The sequence below is a fragment of the Lissotriton vulgaris genome, chromosome 5, assembly GCF_964263255.1.
Source record: "Lissotriton vulgaris chromosome 5, aLisVul1.2, whole genome shotgun sequence".
In the NCBI taxonomy this organism is placed as follows: Eukaryota; Metazoa; Chordata; class Amphibia; order Caudata; family Salamandridae; genus Lissotriton; species Lissotriton vulgaris.
In genome coordinates this window covers 1,719,611,932-1,719,629,717 of record NC_141693.1, presented here as the reverse complement: position 1 = coordinate 1,719,629,717, position 17,786 = coordinate 1,719,611,932, and the positions used below count along the sequence as shown (strand labels likewise).

The window sequence follows — 17,786 nt, the reverse complement described above, 5'->3', positions numbered from 1 at the left end:
GGCTGGTCTCGATAGTCTCGACTCCGACCTATGATCAGGTGGGGGAGACCTAGACACTCCATGCTTTGAGCCCGAAGCATGCTTCGACGTCGACTTACGTCGTGATGGAGACCTTGACCTTCTCTTTTTAGGTCTCGACGTCGAATCCTTCGACGTCATCCTTTCTCTCGACGTCGATCTTTTCCTCGACGACGTATGTCTCCCTCTCGACGTCGACCGATGACTCTTCCTCGATGTCGACCCTTTATCCTTCGACGTGGACCCTTTATCCTTCGACGGCGAACCTTTATCCTTCGACGTCGAACCTTTTTCCTTCGACGTCGACACACGATCCCTCGACGTCGGACATCTCTTGTCCCTCGACGTCGACCTCATACGATCCTTCGACGTCGAGCGTTGCACTCCCGACGTCATCCTCACTGCAATCGACACCAATTGCCTCGACGTCGACAAGGATTTCGACGGCGACTGCCTCACCGGCGATGTCCTCGACGTCGATGGAGCTCTCTTTGACGTCGACCTTCGACGTCGAGCGCACCTTTTTTGACGGTGACGCTCCCTGGAGTCGATGCTTCTTAGTTCTACCTTCTGGAGACGCTGATCTTCGACGTTTGGGCTGAGAAGATGGCCTGGCAGATGATAATAGGCCTTTAGAACTCTTCTCACCACGGTTTTCTCTCTCCAGAAGGCCCAGCAACCTCATTTTCTCTCTTTCATTTAAAGTTCTATTTGAAAGGTTGAGGCAGTGATAACATTCTTCCACCTTATGAGAAGCTGGAAGACACACCACACAAACAGAGTGTGGGTCAGTTTTCGACATCTTCTTCCCACAGGAAGGACATTTGTAAAATAAAGGTGGCATTCTGACTAAAAAACACCAGCTTAGTCAGGAAAGGGTAACAACCCACCACCAAAGATATATTTTGTCAAGAAAAGGCAAGAAAAACCAATTTCTGACAGAAAATACTTCAAAAGAGCAGAGCTCAAGTTCCAGGTTCCTCACAGAACAAGCCGGAAAAAAGAACTGACCTAACTGTCACCTGTGGGGCATGATGGGAACAGAGTTCTCCTGGAGGCCTTAAAGGCAAAGTGTGCAGATTCTCTGGGGCCTTAAAGGCAGGGTGCCAGTCTGATTTTCTGTACACAGACATTTTTTCATATGCAGCCCTTTTAGGCTAATAACTGTTTACTACAGGTTCTTTGATGAAAATAAAAGGTTTTTCATGGCTATGAAATGCATTTTAGGCTCATGCCTGTTTATTGCATTTATATACAGCATATTTTCATGCTTCAGAACGTGTAAGGTTTTGGTTTGATTAGCCTATGTGTTAAGGTTAGGCTGCATATTATGTTATTATACATGTATATGTGTATAATTACTTAGTACTTTTGGTTATATTTACACATATATATGTATATTGTTTATGTGTTCCGGGTCCCCGCTCATGGGCGGAGATAATTCAGTGCGTATGACTAATAATGAGTATCCCCTGGAAGAGAACTTACGAAAGCGGAAAAAGATTAAATGCTTGGGGTTAGAAAGGGATTTTTACAGAAATTGTAAATATTTTAAAGAAGACTGAGAATATATTTTTCTTTTAATTCTGTACGTTACAAATTGCGCTTTTATGTTATGCTTTATAGTTGTGACAAACTAAATAAAGTTACCTTTGACCTTGAAGTCACACACTGCCAAAACAAAAAAGCTGACCACCAATTTCAGACCTACTGACTTTGCCAGTGTTTGTTTATTTTTGTTTCCCATAATCTTATTGAAACTGGTTACATTGATTTTCCAATATGGATATTTTTGGGAAATACTAGCATGCATCAACACATTTTACTAAATTATGCTGCAAAGAAATAGTACCTGAAATTTTACAGTAGTTTAGCAAAATGTTTTTTTCCCTTTCATTTTTTTATGAACATTTTATATTGAAAGAAAAAAAATCAGTTGTTGCTTTCAATCTTCTGCAAATATTTGCATCTAATCAGAGAGCATTCTTGGAGCATTATGCATAGCCTCATATTGCTAAACTTTAAAACTGTGTGTACACATTTTTATACTGGAATCACTGTCAGTAGTGCGGTCAGAATTTATATTCGCTTAGAGCACTCACCCTAATAATAAAGGCTTTTAATTAATGAACCATGAATACTAATTTGAACAGCATTAACATATGCACACAAATATTAACTTATCTGCAGGCAGTGCCCTTCGCCGACCCTTAATGTGGTACTGCAAACTGGCAGCCAAAAGGTTTGTGCTGCAGGGGTTGGGCCTACTTGTCCCAAGGACAAAATACACATTAAAACTTGTTGCCCTTGACCCTAAACAATATGTCCTGGGCGTCGGGCTATAGAAATTCCACATCCCTGATTGATTGTCTAGGTGCAGTTTAGTAACGCCTACCTGGTCACTTGTTTGTTTCAGATATGTGAGTGGTCTAGGCCAGATAGTGACAGGACTCAATCCTTTTGTTGTTAGTTAAGCTTGTAAGTGTGACACGTCTTCTGACTCACTAATTTCCTACCTGCTCTAGTGCAAAATGGCCTCAAGGCCGAGGGTGGTGTTCCGCAGGTCTGGTGGAAACTGGGTTGCATTTCATGGCAGTACAGGCTTTGAAGCCTCTGGCTTGAGATGCTAATCTTTTAGTCATCCTGGTGGAGTAGGTGTGAACACCAGAGTAGGCATTATTTCTTACCTCTGAGAGGGGGCTCTCCCTTGAAGGGGGGTCAGAAACTAATCTGTGGTGGCAGGCTGGAAGATACCAGAATCCAGCACACTATGTGACTAGTAGGGCTGCAGGGGACACCTCTAAGGTGCCCTCTGGTACATGTTATAATACATCTGATACTGCCATCAGTATAGATTTATTGTAACAAAATGTTTTATACCAAACACTATTACTTTCTGTGAAGCCTTCATGTAGCTAGGTAACTTGTAATGACCAGTGCCCAGTACATGTCCTTAAGATGCCCTCATGATCACTTGCAAAGTCTAGCAATGAAAGTAGGCGTTACGGAGAAACATCTACTCATTTAAATGTGCCCTCACATATAATATAATATAATGCACCCTACCTTAGTGGGGGCTTACATACAGAACACGCAGGGCACATGGGCATGGCACACAGTGAATGTGCCATTACATGTTTTCAGAAAGGCTAGGACCATTTCACGCATCTTGCAAAGACAGTCTGCAAGCAGTTTGTGTGTGGGTCCCTAAGGGTGGCATAATACATGCTGCAGCCTTGAGGGACCCTCTTTAGTACCCATGCCCTGGATACCATTTACTAGGGACTTACAAGGATGCCAAAGTCCTTGACAATGGGGTTACAACTGAACACATGTCTTGTTTTTAGGGAAAGAGAACTGGCACTGGGGCCTGGATAGCAGGGACCCAGTGTACTACCAATCAACATCAGTACCAGTGAGAAAAAAGCAGGAGGGACCATGTCTAAAAGTGGCACTTTCCTACATAAGCAGGTCCAGTCGTTGAGGTCAATCTACACAGGTTCAACCACAGTAGTAGCCCTTCTCGTTTCCTTGGTGCAGCTTTTCCTTTTGGGGTCCACATGTTCAGCAGGTGCAATCCTCCTTCTGTTTTGAGGCTGGAGGCTAGGGGTGCCATTCGAATGCCAATTTCGAGTTTGTGGGTGAGGACTCACAAGCCATTGGGCTACAATTTCCTCAGGCCAACCCACTTTTACATTATTTTCTGTGGGGTTGCCATTAAACAATCCCACAGTGCATCTTTCTTCCCAAATTCAAGATGTCCAGACCCTTTCCCCCTGGAACAGAGCCATTGGCACACTCGAGGTGTGCCCAACATATTGGGGAACAAAAGTTACTTACCTGTAAACTGGGGTTCTCCAGTATTGGTGTCTTTCATAGATTCACATGCTTGAATAATTACCCGTCGTCGAAGTGGGAGTCCCACGGTACATACAATAGTAGTAATATACATATATATAAAACATCATAAATATACATATAAATATAATATATATATAAATAGACAAAGAAGAAATGTATAAGTACCATAGAACAACATAGGCCCATAGAGGCCTAAAGGGAGAATTCACTTTAGCAACATATCCATGCCATTATAATGGTCCACATTCCAGCCAATCAAACTGCAGCACCCTCTAGCACCTACTCCTCAGAAGCTCAAGCCCTCAGATTTTCGAAGCACCAAAGTGACCAAGAGTGCATGAGGAGAAGAGAGCCTCTGAGGGGAGGAAGGGTGGGTCGCATGTGAATCTATGAAAGACACCAATACTGGAGAACCACAGTTTACAGGTAAGTAACTTTTGTTCTTCTCCAGTATTAGGGTGTCTTTCATAGATTCACATGCTTGAATAAGAATAGAAAGCAGTACGCCAACACATGAGTGTCATAAAAGGCAATAAGAACAAATGCAAGCAAAGAAATGCACATATGAACATTGCAGATATATATCTATGAAAAAACCTTTTATGACAGGAGGCGGGAAGCAACAGAGGCTCACCTTCATCTGAAGAGATTTCGTAGCACCGCTTGACTCACAGCAGTGTCTGCAGCGTCAGCTTTCTCCAGACAGTAGTACCTCGTGAACGTGTGCCTGCTGGACCACGTTGCCGCCCTGCAGATCTGTTGCAGAGGCACTCCAGCAAATAGGGCGGTAGAGGATGCAACTGCCCTCTTCGAGTGTGCTCGCACCGGAGCAGAAAGAGGCTTGCCAGCCCGTTGATGGCAGAAGAAATCCATCGAGTAATGGATTGTTTAGTGATCAGATGTCCCTTGCGCATTCGTCCATAGGCCACAAAGAGCTGGTCTGATTTACGAAAAGCAGCAGTGCGTTGAATATAGAATTTGAGGCAGCGCTTTAAGTCCAAAGAATGAAGAGAGCGCTCAGGGGGAGACTGAAAGTCTGGGAAAAAAGTCTTGAGAATGACAGGTTCAGTAAGGTGGAAGTCTGAAGGAACTTTAGGAATAAATTTAGGATTCGTACGAAGTGTAACAGCGCCCCTTGAGAATTGAAGAAAAGGAGGCTGAATGGTGAAAGCTTGGATGTCGCTCACTCGCCTGGAGGATGTAAGTTCGAGGAGGAGGACAACTTTCCAAGTAAGGAATTTTAATTCCACTGAATGAATAGGCTCGTAAGGAGGTCGGAGGAGCTGTGATAAGACCAGATTCAAACACCAAGCAGGTGGTGGACACCGGAAAGGTGGAAACATCCGGAACAGGCCCTTAAAGAACTGACAAATGATCCGAGAGGAGTACAGTGACGTGGAACCATTGTGGCGAAAGTGGGAAATCGCGGACAGGAAACCTTTAAGAGTGGAATGCGAAAGTCCCGACCTTGCCAAAAGGAGGGAAAAAAGGCAGGATTTGCTCAGGTGTGGCGAGCAGAGGATCGACCTTCTCCTTGTGGCACCAGACACAAAACCGTTTCCATTTCAGTTTATAGGTCTGACTGTGGAAGGAGCGCGTGCATGAGCAAGCACCTCTCTGCACTCGGGAGCAATATTCAGATGTGCAAACTTATTGTGCTCAGGTTCCAAGCGTGAAGCTGGAGAGACGCCAGATCCGGATGGCAAATCTGGCCCTGGCTCATGGTGAGAAGATGAGGCAGGGGACGAAGAAGAATCGGATCGCACTGGGAAAACAGAAGAAGATCCGTGAACCACGGGCGACGCGGCCACCTGGGCGCAATCAAGAGGATGTGACACGGCTGAAGTCTCATCTTGTGCAGTTGGCGTGGAATCAGAGGGATCGGCGGAAAAGCGTAAACGAATTTGTTCGATCCGCACGATCCGCTGTGGGGATGCCGACTTGCGAAACGTAGGCATTTGCGGTTGAGTGGAGTCGCAAACAGATCCTGCTCCGGCTGGCCCTACAAGCGAAACACATACTCCAGAGTCGGTTGATGGAGTTCCCACTCGTGATTGTCCGCAGCCGATCTGCTGAGGGAGTCGGCAAGGGCGTTGGAGGCACCCGGTACGTGAACTGCTGTTAGCTGGACTCGATGATGAATCGCCCATTCCCAGATCTGTTGTGCCTGTCTGGATAGCAGAAGAGATTTCGTACCCCCTTGCTTAGTGAGGTAGTGCATACTGGTGGTGTTGTCCGTACGCACCAGCAGCGACTTCCCTTCCACCAACAGCTGCAAAGATTTTAGGGCGAGGAAGATAGCCAAGAGTTCCAGGCGATTTATGTGCCATGTGCATTGATCTGCCGTCCATTTGCCCTTGACTGACAACCCTTCGAGGTGTGCACCCCAACCCTCTAAGGAAGCGTCCGTCGTAAGGGTAAGCCTGGGGTTTGTGGCCTGGAACAGCCACCCAGTTGCGATGTTTAGAAGGTGAGCCCACCATTCCAATGCCCCTTGAATGCAGGGGGGTCAGGCAGACTTTGTCGTTGAACGACCCTGAGACTTGCCGCCATTGTTTGTCCAACTCCTCTTGGAGGACTCGCATGTGTAGTCTGCAATTGGGGATTAGCTGTATGTAGGACGATGCCTTGCCCATAAAAGATTTTAACATTCGGACCGAAGCGGACCTTTTTGAGCGTAGAAGAGCCACCATCTTGACAATGCGATCTTGTCACTCCTGTGAAACAAACACCTTCGCCAGACGAGAGTCTATTAATGCCCCTAGAAAGATCCTTTGTTGTGCTGGACGGACATGTGATTTCTCGTGGTTGATGGAAAGACCTAAGGCGTGATAGATGGATAGGTAAGTCTGAGTGTATTGTCTTGCTGTATGAAAGGTTTGAGCCTTTATCAGGCAGTCGTCTAAATAAGGGTAGAACTGTATGCCCTGTAGGCGTAGAAAAGTCTCAACCGGAGCCATAATCTTTGTGAATACTCTCGGAGCGGAACGAAGGCCGAAAGGTAAAACTTTGAATTGGAAGTGTTTCGATCCCACTGTGAAGCGAAGGTACTTCCTGTGTCTGTGACGGATTGGCACATGAAAGTATGCGTCTTGGAGGTCGATTGTGGAGAGAAACTTTCCGGGATTCAGGAACTGTAAAATTTCCAGCAGGGTCAGCATCCGAAATGTTTGGGATTTGATTAACTTGTTGAGGGCTCGGAGGTCTAAGATAGGGCGCCACTCTCCTGATTTTTTCCTGATAAGGAAAAAGCGGGAATAAAAGCCCTTGTAATCGAGGAACCACTTCGACAGCCCCTTTCTTTATCATAACTGCGACCTGCGCAAACAGTTCCTTCAAATGTGCTGGGGGAGGGCCAGAGGGTGGGCGGGTGGGAGGAAATTTGAGAAATTCGAGAGCGTGGCCCTTTAAGATGACATCCAAGACCCAACGATCTGAAGTTATTTTTGACCCATTGAGAAGTGTTGGGAGATTCGACCTCCGATTTTCAGAGCAGGAAAGTCACTGTTTTTTAGAGGTAGCAACTCCTCTGTAGGTGCCTTTCCTTCTATAAGGCCTGGAATTGGATTGCCTATTCTGAGTTTGATAGGAGTAGCACAGCTTGTTTTCACCATAGGAGCGGTACTGGGAGGAGCCACGAAAATTGGAGGAAGTACCTCTGCCACGTGCTCCACGAAAGGGCCGCTTCCGGTACTCGAGAGATCCTAGGGCACAAGCAGTGTCCGTGTCTTTCTTGATGGACTCTAAGGCGTCGTCCACATGCTTGCCGAAAAGGGACTCTCCATCAAAAGGCAAGTCGAGCACTCATGCCTGCACTTCAGGCCGAAAAGCCGTAGCCTTAAGCCAGCCCTGCCTCCTTAAGACTGCAGCACCTGCAAGCTGTCTGAAACCCGTAGAGGAAGTATCAATTGCAGTCTATAATTTCAGAGGAGATTTTCTCTCCCTTTTGCACGATCTTATGGGCTTCTGCCCTGGAGGATTCCGGAAGTAGGTCAACCAAAGCCGCGATCTCTGACCACATCTGATGGTCATATTGTCAGAGGACGGCCTAGGAGTTTGCCACCCTGACCGTCGTGGCAGCCATAGTGGTGAATTTCTTTCCAATGGTATCCAGGCGGCGACCCTCCTGATCAGGTGGCCAAGTAAATGGAGTTGCCAGGCTGCGCGACCTCTTTTGGGCAGCTTGTGTAATGACCGAGTCAGCCTTTGGTTGTGACACAAGAGATGCCGGTGAATCCGCAGGCGCCTTATACTTCTTGTCAAAGCGCGGAAGAACGGCCGGGATGGAGTTAGACCGTTCCATTAGTTTAAGTCCCTCCTGACATATAAAGTCAATAATTGGAATGGTATGCACTTGCTTCAAAGGTTGATCCTTGAAGTCATAAAGAAAACAGTCTTGCTGTTTGACGTCCATGGGCAAATGAAAACGCTTCGCGGCTCTCACCATCAAGTTGTGGAAACCCCCAATGCCCACTGGGGGAGAAGCCAGGGGAGAAACAGGAGGAGGAGGCGGGTTCTGGGCCCGATAGTTGTCCCAATCTGCAAGGACAGCGTCGTTGTCCTAGTCCGTATCATTGCGGACGTCATCATCGTCAGTACCAGGATCAGGAAGAACTGGTGATCTTGGCTGAGCAACAGGAAGTGGCTCTCGTGCTGTAGGATGCGGAGTAGGAGAATTCTGCGTGGGAATCGACGATTATAATCGTCTAACATGTACTGAAGGTTCGATATCAAAGACACCGGTATTTGTGCCATAGAAACCTCGTGGTCAACATCCAGCTGGTCATTGTGAACTGGGAAGAGTAAACCCCTAACATCATTGTCCTCATCCTCATAGCCCTGATAATTTATAATGAGCTCCGAAGGACTTGTTGCAGGACGAAAGGTGTCATCAACATAAGACCCATCCGAAGACTCCTCCTCTGCAGACACCCAGAGTTGAGCAGGGGGGGCCAGAACCACCTTGAAGAGGACTCAAAACCAGCAGAGCGGGACGTTTTACAATAGAAGCCGTCACCACAGTAAAGGTTGTTGCAGTTGCCAGAGAATGGTGTCCCGTCGACGAGCTCATGGTCGAAACTGTCGTCGAGGGATTCGCCAATGTAGAACAAGGCGTCGACGAAGAAGCGGAAGCCGTCGACGGAGCCAGGACTTTTCCCATCGATGGTGCGGCCGTCGTCGACGAGGTCTTCTTCGTCGTCGACGGAGCTGTTGACGAGGAGGTGGTAGTTGACGAGGAACTCAACGCGGATGAGGCTACCATCGACGAAGGTGGTACCATCGACGAAAGTGGTACCGTTGACGAAGGTGGTACCACCAACGAAGGTGGTACCGTCGACGAGCGACGCATCGACGAAGCCTTCGTCGACGAATGCTTCTTTGGTAAGGTCGTCGACGAGATGGATTTCTTCGCAGTCGATGAGATCTTCACAATAGAGGTTATGGGCCTACCCTCTTGGTTCGTCATAGACGATACAGACGTCGTTGTCGTCTTCGTCGACATAGTGCATGTCGTCGTCATCGTAGGCACAACGTCGACGGATCTTGTCGTTGTCGACGGGCGCGGCGACGAGCTCGTCGATGAGCTGGCACTCGTTTTGGACGACAAGGGCACAGATTGGGACTGCGACGCCAGAGAACCAGGTCCCGTAGTGGTAGAGGCAGATCCCGTGGGTAGACAGGCTTTGGAGCGTCCACAAACTTCTTCCTTTTTAGAAAAGGAGAAGGCATCTCAGTCTCCGACCCACGTTTAAGAGGTCTTGAAATGGTAGGAAGACACACTCTCCACATCAGACATAGGATTGTCTGAAGTCTTCAACCCCTGTAGCCACAGAAGGAGACGGGCCTCTCTATCTTTTAGGGTCTTTGAAGAAAAATTTCTGCAAAACTTGCAGTTCCTCACCTCATGGTCCGGGAACAGGCAATAGATGCACTTTTTATGAGGGTCCTCATGGAACAGGCAAAGTTTTCCACAAGAAGAACAAGGCCTGAATAAAGATTTCTTTGTTGAAGACATTGTAGAAGAAGATGAAAAGGTTTGAAGATTGAAGAAACTGAGCAGAGCTCAGGGAGACTCCTTTCACACGATGTGCAGTAGAAAATCTGATGGCTTGAGCTTCCGAGTAGAAGGTTCTAGAGGGTGCTGCAGCCTGATTGGCTGGAATGTGGACCATTATAATGACATGGATATGATGTAAAGTGAATTCTCCCTTTAGGCCTCTATTGTTCTATGGTACTTTTAAATTTCTTCTTAATGTCTATTTATATATATTATATTTATATGTATATGTATGATTATATATATATATATATATATATATATATATATATATATATATATATATACACACACCATACAAGTTTGCCTGTTGAGGAAGACGCCACAACGTGGATGAGTATCTACCATCATCTGTTTATTGGGAACAGCGGTAACATCAACACTCCCAGTCCTCACAATTCAATGTCCTTTCCCAACGCGTTTCGCATTCACAAACGGTTGTGTGCCCGTCAACCGGCGGTGCAACGTAGGGCGTGGATATACGGTTTTTGGGAAGAAAAACAAGCAGTTTCCTTGCGAAACGTGTTGGGAAAGGACATTGAATTGTGAGGACTGGGAGTGTTGATGTTACAGCTGTTCCCAATAAACAGATGATGGCAGATACTCATCCACGTTGTGGCGTCTTCCTCAACAGGCAAACTTGTGTGGTTTGTATTTTGCGGCTGGCCTGAGTCGCGGAGGATGCCCTGTTTGCTTCGAGTATTCGAGTATTCCTGTGTGGCTGTCAACCGGTGGTGCAACGTAGGGCGTGGATAGCCGGTTTTTGGGAAGAAAAAGAAGCCGTTTCCTTGACATGAACTATGTGCCTTGATCCACTGGGATTTTATTATTGCTAAAAGACTGTGAGCAGCAGGCAAAACACACGGGTGTAACACGGCGATCACTACAAGTACGAGTAGGCAACAGTAGCTGCCACGCCCCGAGGCAAGGTGATGATGGCAGATACTCATGCACGTTGTGGCATCTTCCTCAACAGGCAAACTTGTGTTATATATATATATATATATATATAACTACTATTTTATGTACCGTGGGACTCCCACTTCGACGACGGGGAATTATTCAAGCATTTGAATCTATGAAAGACACCCTAATACTGGAGAACCACAACTCCTCCGATGGGGTCATTCGAAGAGCCAGGTCTTGAGGTCCGTCCTGAGTTGGTGCAGTGTCTGGCTTCGTCAGAGGTGAAAGGGGAGTTTGTTCCAGGTCTTGGATGCGAGCTAAGAGAAGGATCTTCCACCTGTTCTGGTCCGGTAGAAGCGTGGGACGTGGCTAGGGAGAGGTCAGCTGAGCAGAGGTTTCTCTTGGGGGCATGGAAGGAGATTCTGTTGTTGAGGTATTGGAGTCCGGTGTTGTGAAGGGCCTTGTAGGCGTGTGTGAGTAGCTTAAAAGGTATTCTTTTTTCGACGGGGAGCAAGTGGAGGCGTTGGGCGACATGGTTGTGCCGTGGGATATTGAGGATCAGTTTGGCTGCAAAGTTCTGGAGTTTGTGGAGGAGTTTTTTGTTGATTCCGGCTTGGAGAGCGTTGCTGTAGTCCAGCCTGCTTGTGATGAGTGCATGAGTGGCGGTTTTCCTGGAGTCGGGGGGGAGGGGAGGCGTTCACTTGAACATCTTTAGTACTATGAAGAGGGTGTTGAAGCATGTGGAGGAGACAGTGTTGATCTGGTAATTCATGGTGAGTCCAGAATGATGCCGAGGTTGCACGATTGGTCCGTAGGGGTGGGTGGGTTTCGGAGGGCAGGGCCAGGTGTTGTCCCATGCAGAGGGGGTGGAGCTGAGGAAGAGGTCTTTCTGTTTTCTGAGATGAGTTTCAGGCAGCTGTTCCTCATGAAGGTCATGACAGCTTTCATCCCTACATGAAAATTGTGCCTGGTGATTTCGGGTTCCTTAGTGAGGGAGAGGATGAGCTAGGTGTCATCGGCGCAGGAGAGGATGTTGAGCCCGTGGTTTCGGACAATGGTTGCGAGGGGGACAATGTAGACGTTGAAGAGTGTGGGGCTGAGGGATGATCCTTGGGTACTCCGCATCTGATCTGTATGTTCTGAGAAGAAGGGCGGGAGTCTTATTCTCTGTCTTCTGCCTGAGAGGATTGATTGCAGCCAGTCTAAGGTCTTTCCTTGGATACCAGCGTCTTGGAGCCTGGTGGCTAGTGTGCGGTGGGAGATGGTGTTGAAGGCTGCTGATAGGTCCAGGAGGATGAGGGCTGTCATATGGGCTTGGTAGAGAAGGGCGCAGATGTAGTCAGTGGTGGCAAGGAGGGTGGTCTTGGTGCTGTGGGTGCTGCGGAATACATGCCTTTGGCCGGCAAATGAAATTCCATCCCACTCCACACCTTCCTGTCATCCATGTTATTTATTTCCTGCCTCCACCCATCCACCAGCTGGCTGTGCTGTTCCCTACCCACCATAAGAAAAAAAAAAAAACTCTATGGTGCGACCAGCGCTGGCTACATCATAGCGCTTTTTTCCTCCTTTGACTTTTAGCCAGTTTTGGTGGTCTTTCGTTGTTGTAGGCTTTTTGTGCATCTGCTAATTTCACAGAAACTATTTGGAGGTCAAAATTCAGTGAGAATCCTCCAATATAGTTATCGTTCTCTGAAAAACCCATCTCTGTATAGCTGATGCCTATACTATTCACTGTATACAATCTTGGACCCAGTCGAAGCCGATGGATCAGAAACTGCCTCCTGTCAATGTTCGATCTCTAGCGGATAATGATGTTGCCCCTCAGAGTGGCAGTTGACTTCTCAACAAAATGTACTCGTTTCTCAGGAGCTTTCCTTGTACATCTCCAAACCCAGCAGTGGAAAAAAATTATAAAATGAAATGCAGCCGAGCAGCATTGTAGCTTTAGTCAAGGTTATAGTGGGTCATGAGGACTCCATCCAAGTCAACACCCAGAAAAAAAAAGGCTACTACAAACACTGCCAAAGCCAAGTACGAGAAGGTAGAATTATGTGCAGTATGTGAATCTGGAAAATAATTTTTACTGTGAACCTGGACAACTGCTCACCTTATTGACAGTTAAGGACAAATACATTGTCAAACAGTTTATTTTCCCTTAAACGTTTTATTAGTTTCTGATAGTATTTCACTTGGCAACAGAAACATTTTTTTCCTCTTTTTTCCACTTTCTTATACAAAAAACAACTCAAAAAAACAAAACAATGCCACATTTGTGTGTCCAGACTGGCTCCTAGTTTCAGTTTAGAGATATACAAATGGAATTGTCCCTTAGACCTACAAAACACCTTTTTTAAATACTAGAAAAAAGAAAATGTCTCGTAACCTTTGATCAAGTAAAGTCCGGGTGCACGCAGTGCCAAAATGCACTCATTTTCATGTCTCTTGCAGTACTAGAATACCCATTCCCCCCAATTCAGATTTTTACACTTTATTTAAAAAAAGTTTGGGTACTGTAAGAATTTTTTGCATTTCTTTTAAAACAGAAAAATAAAAAAATACTAAAACACATTTACTAAAATACCACAATGCTGTTCACACATTTCTCTCATAGAACGTGCGTCAAAGGATAAAACGAGAGAGAGAGAGTAATCCAGAGAGAGAAACGAGGGGAGAGATGTAAGGATGACACTCAACTGCAGTAACGCTGTACATTCTCGCCATGTAAGAAAAGTACATCTATGGCCCACCCACTGGACTGGTAAGAAGGTTCTCTGCAGATGGACAAGGAAAGCCCATGCTGGGGAGCATCCTCTGTGTTGACTCCCCAATGACATTCAAGGTAAACCTAGATTTCTTGGGCAAATGACTTGTTCGCACTAAAGGCTTCCAAACCTTGTGTTCTCAAAATTTAGAAGACTGTCATGCAAACTGAGACAATCAAATTAGCAGTTAATGATATGTACATTTGAACTGAATGTGTGCTGTCAACACCGGTAAAAACCTGGAGGTGTGCCATTTTCCAATGTTGAGTCCTGAACAGAATAAAATATGCTTTTATTTGTAAAGGTACAAAAGAACGCGTCACCAAAACATTACAAGGCGCTAGAAACTTTTGCACACTGTTGGACAGAGAACTTAGGTGGAGCTTCAGTCCACAGTTTTTCAATGCAGTAGCTCATGGTGAAATAAAACAAACAAAAAAAAGGTACCTACCCAGGTATGCCTCAGAAGTCACCAGAGATGCAAAGATATCATATTTTAAACAAACCATCCAAAAGTCCAGAGAACAATAGGCACCCTTAGCTTAAAAAGCAAGCACCTGCATCATTACACGTAGTCATCTAAGTAAATTGATTATTTACAATAACCTCCTCCTTCTATTTTCCGACTGTTTGTGAAGGCTTTCCGACTTTCACAGCGGCTCAAATGTCAGCATCTAACAGTGAGACTCCTCTTTCCAGATGGAAAGCACATTTAGAAATGTTTAGCATGTTTTCTCCCTTTTGACGGTCATTCAATGCCTATCATTGGAAGATTAGCCAGTTCAATCTCTTCCTCCTTCACAGTAAGTGTCCCTGTGAGATTTCCTCCACCGTGCCCTGCTGCCCCCTCCAAGCCAAAGTTTTCACATAATAATCTATTGTGCACAACTATCCATAGGATGATGGCATCAAAGGATGCTTGAGGTGGCATGAGGGCAACCCTGTGGGATCTAGATTTTAATTCTCCCCCTCCTTAGCCTCTTGGAAGAAAATGAAAGGGAAAAAAAACAGATTCCGTAGACCAAACAATAACAGAAATTGTTCTGAAGCTAGGACCAAATGTCATCCTTCTTTAAACGTGAGTGACACAGCAACGTGGCAGCAGCCTCTCTCCCTCTCGCTCTGTCCCCTTGTCCATTCTAAAGAATGTGGTGTATGTAGGTCCAAGTCTCGCCCCAAACCCACCCACTCATCCGCAAAAATAAATGTTTTAAACACGCCCTTTAGCACAGAAAAAAGCGTGACTAAGTGCAGTCTTTCCCCCTTTTTTGGGAGGCTCATGTTCCCGCTCCTTTGGCCATCTCAGAAAGATCACCATCACAGGCATGAAAAGTCTTCAATGATGATGGGTTATTTTCTTCTAAGAGAGAAATCGCTGGTGACCAACTGGTGGGCTCTCTGGGATCCAAACCATCTTTTTTTCAAAACGTAACACAAAAAAATGGGACAAAATGTACAAAAAATGTGAGTCCATTCACGGTGATGTCCGCACTAGTCCCCAACCTGTGCCACGCTGCAAAGGTGGACTCGATCCTGAGCTGTGTGGGAAAAGGTAGAGGCCGGTGGGTCATCTCTGTATAAGAAAGGGTCAGTTAGAGTCCGAGTCAGAGGAGTCGTCTGAGGAGGACGAAGAGCTGCTACTGCCGCTGGAATCGTTATCATCGTCGTCGTCATTCTGTGGGGCAAAATGGTAACATTAGATGTACAGTAAAGAGTGCCCAGGCCTGGCTTAAGAGTGCATTTACTTAACTTGGGTGTCAACTATCGTCAAAATAAAAATAGAAAAAGAGAATATCTATCTATCTATGTTACTTACCCTGTAAGCATCTACTTGTAGCATGTAGTGGCATAGATTAATTTGCTTAGAATTTTCCCGCCATCTAGCGTTGGGCTCTGACAATTACAAGTTGTTAGGTCTCGGCAGACCGGAAGTCCGAGAATAATTGTCAGTAAGAGGGCTGCTTTATCCCTCCCTCTTTTTGGCTCTCCCTCCATTGGCTGGCTTCCTAAATGGAGGCCAGCCATTGGAGGAGAGAGCCGTCCCTCCGAATAGGCTCCGTCTTTTTCGGATTTGGGGGCGTAAGTTTTGCTGTTCTTTAGACAGTGACGTTGCCCGTCACTCAGAACAACAAAAAACACGCCCCCAAATGCGAAAAATACCATGCTTTCTCCGAGGCATTTCTGCTTTGCCTCGGAGAGAGACGGTGGTGGTTTCCGGAGCTGCTCTGCTCGTCCCCCCTCCCTCTGCAGCTCTCCTCCGTCCCGCTCCCACCCCCCTCCCTCCGCAGCTCTCCTTCTCCTGCTCCCACCCCCCTCCCTCTGCCCGCAGCTCTTCGGTTCCTGGTGAGCCTTCGTGGCACTTTTGGTGTCCGGACCTAAATGGCTTCAGCGAAGGGCTCCCACCCCCCCTCCCTCAGCTCTCCTTCGTCCCGCTCCCACCCCCTCCCAACTTTCGCTTCGAAAGTTCGCAAATTTCACCAAAATCCACAAATGTTCTGCGGTAAAAGGTGAAAAGATAAAATAAAACACTTTGAAAATCATCCTGGACTTTCCTACCTCCAGTAACACGCGAAATGTTAGAGATAGCGCCGTCCGATTTACAATTCACCATATTTGGCGTGCGCCTAGAAGCCACGTGACCTTGTGTGCCCTTCAGGAAACGTAAACAGCGATCCGGCATTTCTAGGAAAAGGACACGTTTTAATCTGGGTCCGGATTTACAACCCAAGGATGCAGAGACCGCAGCTCGGCGATCATCAGAAAACAAAGACGTGCGCCGCGAGGCCAGCACCGCCAGCCGAGGCGCACTGGTTTACTCGCCTGCACCGAGAGCATTCATTCTAAAGCGCGATCATTCAACTCTGGAGGAGGCCGAGGATGTGATCTACAACAAGAAGTTCACATAAAAAAAATGGATAATGCCTTCCCTCCCCTGTAGCATTTAAATATAACGTGTGAAGTCCAGGTGAGTGCTTGTTGCCTTCTGTCCGTGTCTCCTCCCCCGCTGTCTGTGTCTCCTCTCCCGCCCCCCCTCCCGCTGTCCGTGTCTCCTCTCCCGCCCCCCTCCCGCTGTCCGTGTCTCCTCTCCCGCCCCCCCCCCCTCCCGCTGTCCGTGTCTCCTCTCCCGCTGTCCGAGACACATCCACTGACCCATGCCCACCCAAAGACACTTTGCCATTCTCTCATTCCACGTTTGGCTGTAGGAAGTTTGCACTTTTTGGTGCCACGTGAGCGGAGTTAACATTCCACGTGTACATAGCCCACGTTACCCTAGCGTGGCACAAATGTCAACACCTCCTGTACTGCAACACTGCCATAGACACACCTCATTTATAAAGATGCTTCCATCTGCGTTCACCTTATGCATGCAAGTGAGGTCAAAATCCCATTCCTAATTCACTCAGCAAACAAAATAAGCAAGGTTGCGATTTTAGCATAAAAATAGGATTTCCTCGCATGTCAATTATTCCGCTCGGAGATAGTTACAGGCGCTGGAGTGTTTGTGGCGTTCCTGGGAGGGGCATCAAAAGTTGGGGAACGCCCACATGCTGGGAGCTTTGAGTCGTTTCCCAAGTTCCACCCTAAAAATGCACACATGTTTACATATTGTGCAAACACAGAAATGACCCTAGCGAAATGAAATTAATTACCTGCATTTGGGGGTCATGGGAAGATTAAGCAAACTTTTGCCAAGAGTCATTGGGGATCAAACCGTGAAACTCGTGGTGCGGAGTCAGGCACCCTGGCAGCTGCGCCACACCTCGCAGAGTTCCACCTTCTCCCAGGGGCTCTTGTGATGCGGGCACTCTCGGTGTTAGCTGGGCCCCCCCTCAGCAGTGTGATCGCTCAGCAGCCGCAGAGAAGCAAAGCAGGCTCGCCCTCAGGGCCCTGAAACTGCAGAGTCAAGGAGGTGTGACACCAGCACGAGGGTGCGAGACGTGCCCCCCACCCCCAAACCCGTGGCACGTGCACGTCGGTATCTCTGGCATCCAAGGAGCTCGGGACCCCTCCAGGATCAACCCCCGGGTCAGCTCCAGAGGCTGAGCAGCTGAGACATCAGAAATAGACTGACCGTGAGCATCCTGCTACAGGTCAAAGGTCACGCGAGCCTGCATTCGACTGGCATCTTGCGATACTTACCACAGTCCCTTTGGTTCTGCCCCCTGCGGCCAGTAATG

At 47.1% G+C, this 17,786-nt stretch overlaps 1 protein-coding gene across 4 annotated transcripts in view; it reads right to left on the bottom strand.

The window, feature by feature from the left end:
* Nucleotides 1–12,990: 12,990 nt before the first annotated feature.
* UBTF (upstream binding transcription factor) overlaps nucleotides 12,991–17,786 on the bottom strand; it is a 111,066-nt gene continuing 106,270 nt past the window's right edge. For all 4 annotated transcript variants that reach the window (XM_086923918.1, XM_086923916.1, XM_086923919.1 and 1 more), the window contains one exon: nucleotides 12,991–15,283. In XM_086923918.1, the coding sequence (XP_086780044.1) occupies nucleotides 15,197–15,283 (87 nt within the window). In that variant the 3' untranslated portion in view covers nucleotides 12,991–15,196. The remainder of the gene's footprint in view (nucleotides 15,284–17,786) is intronic.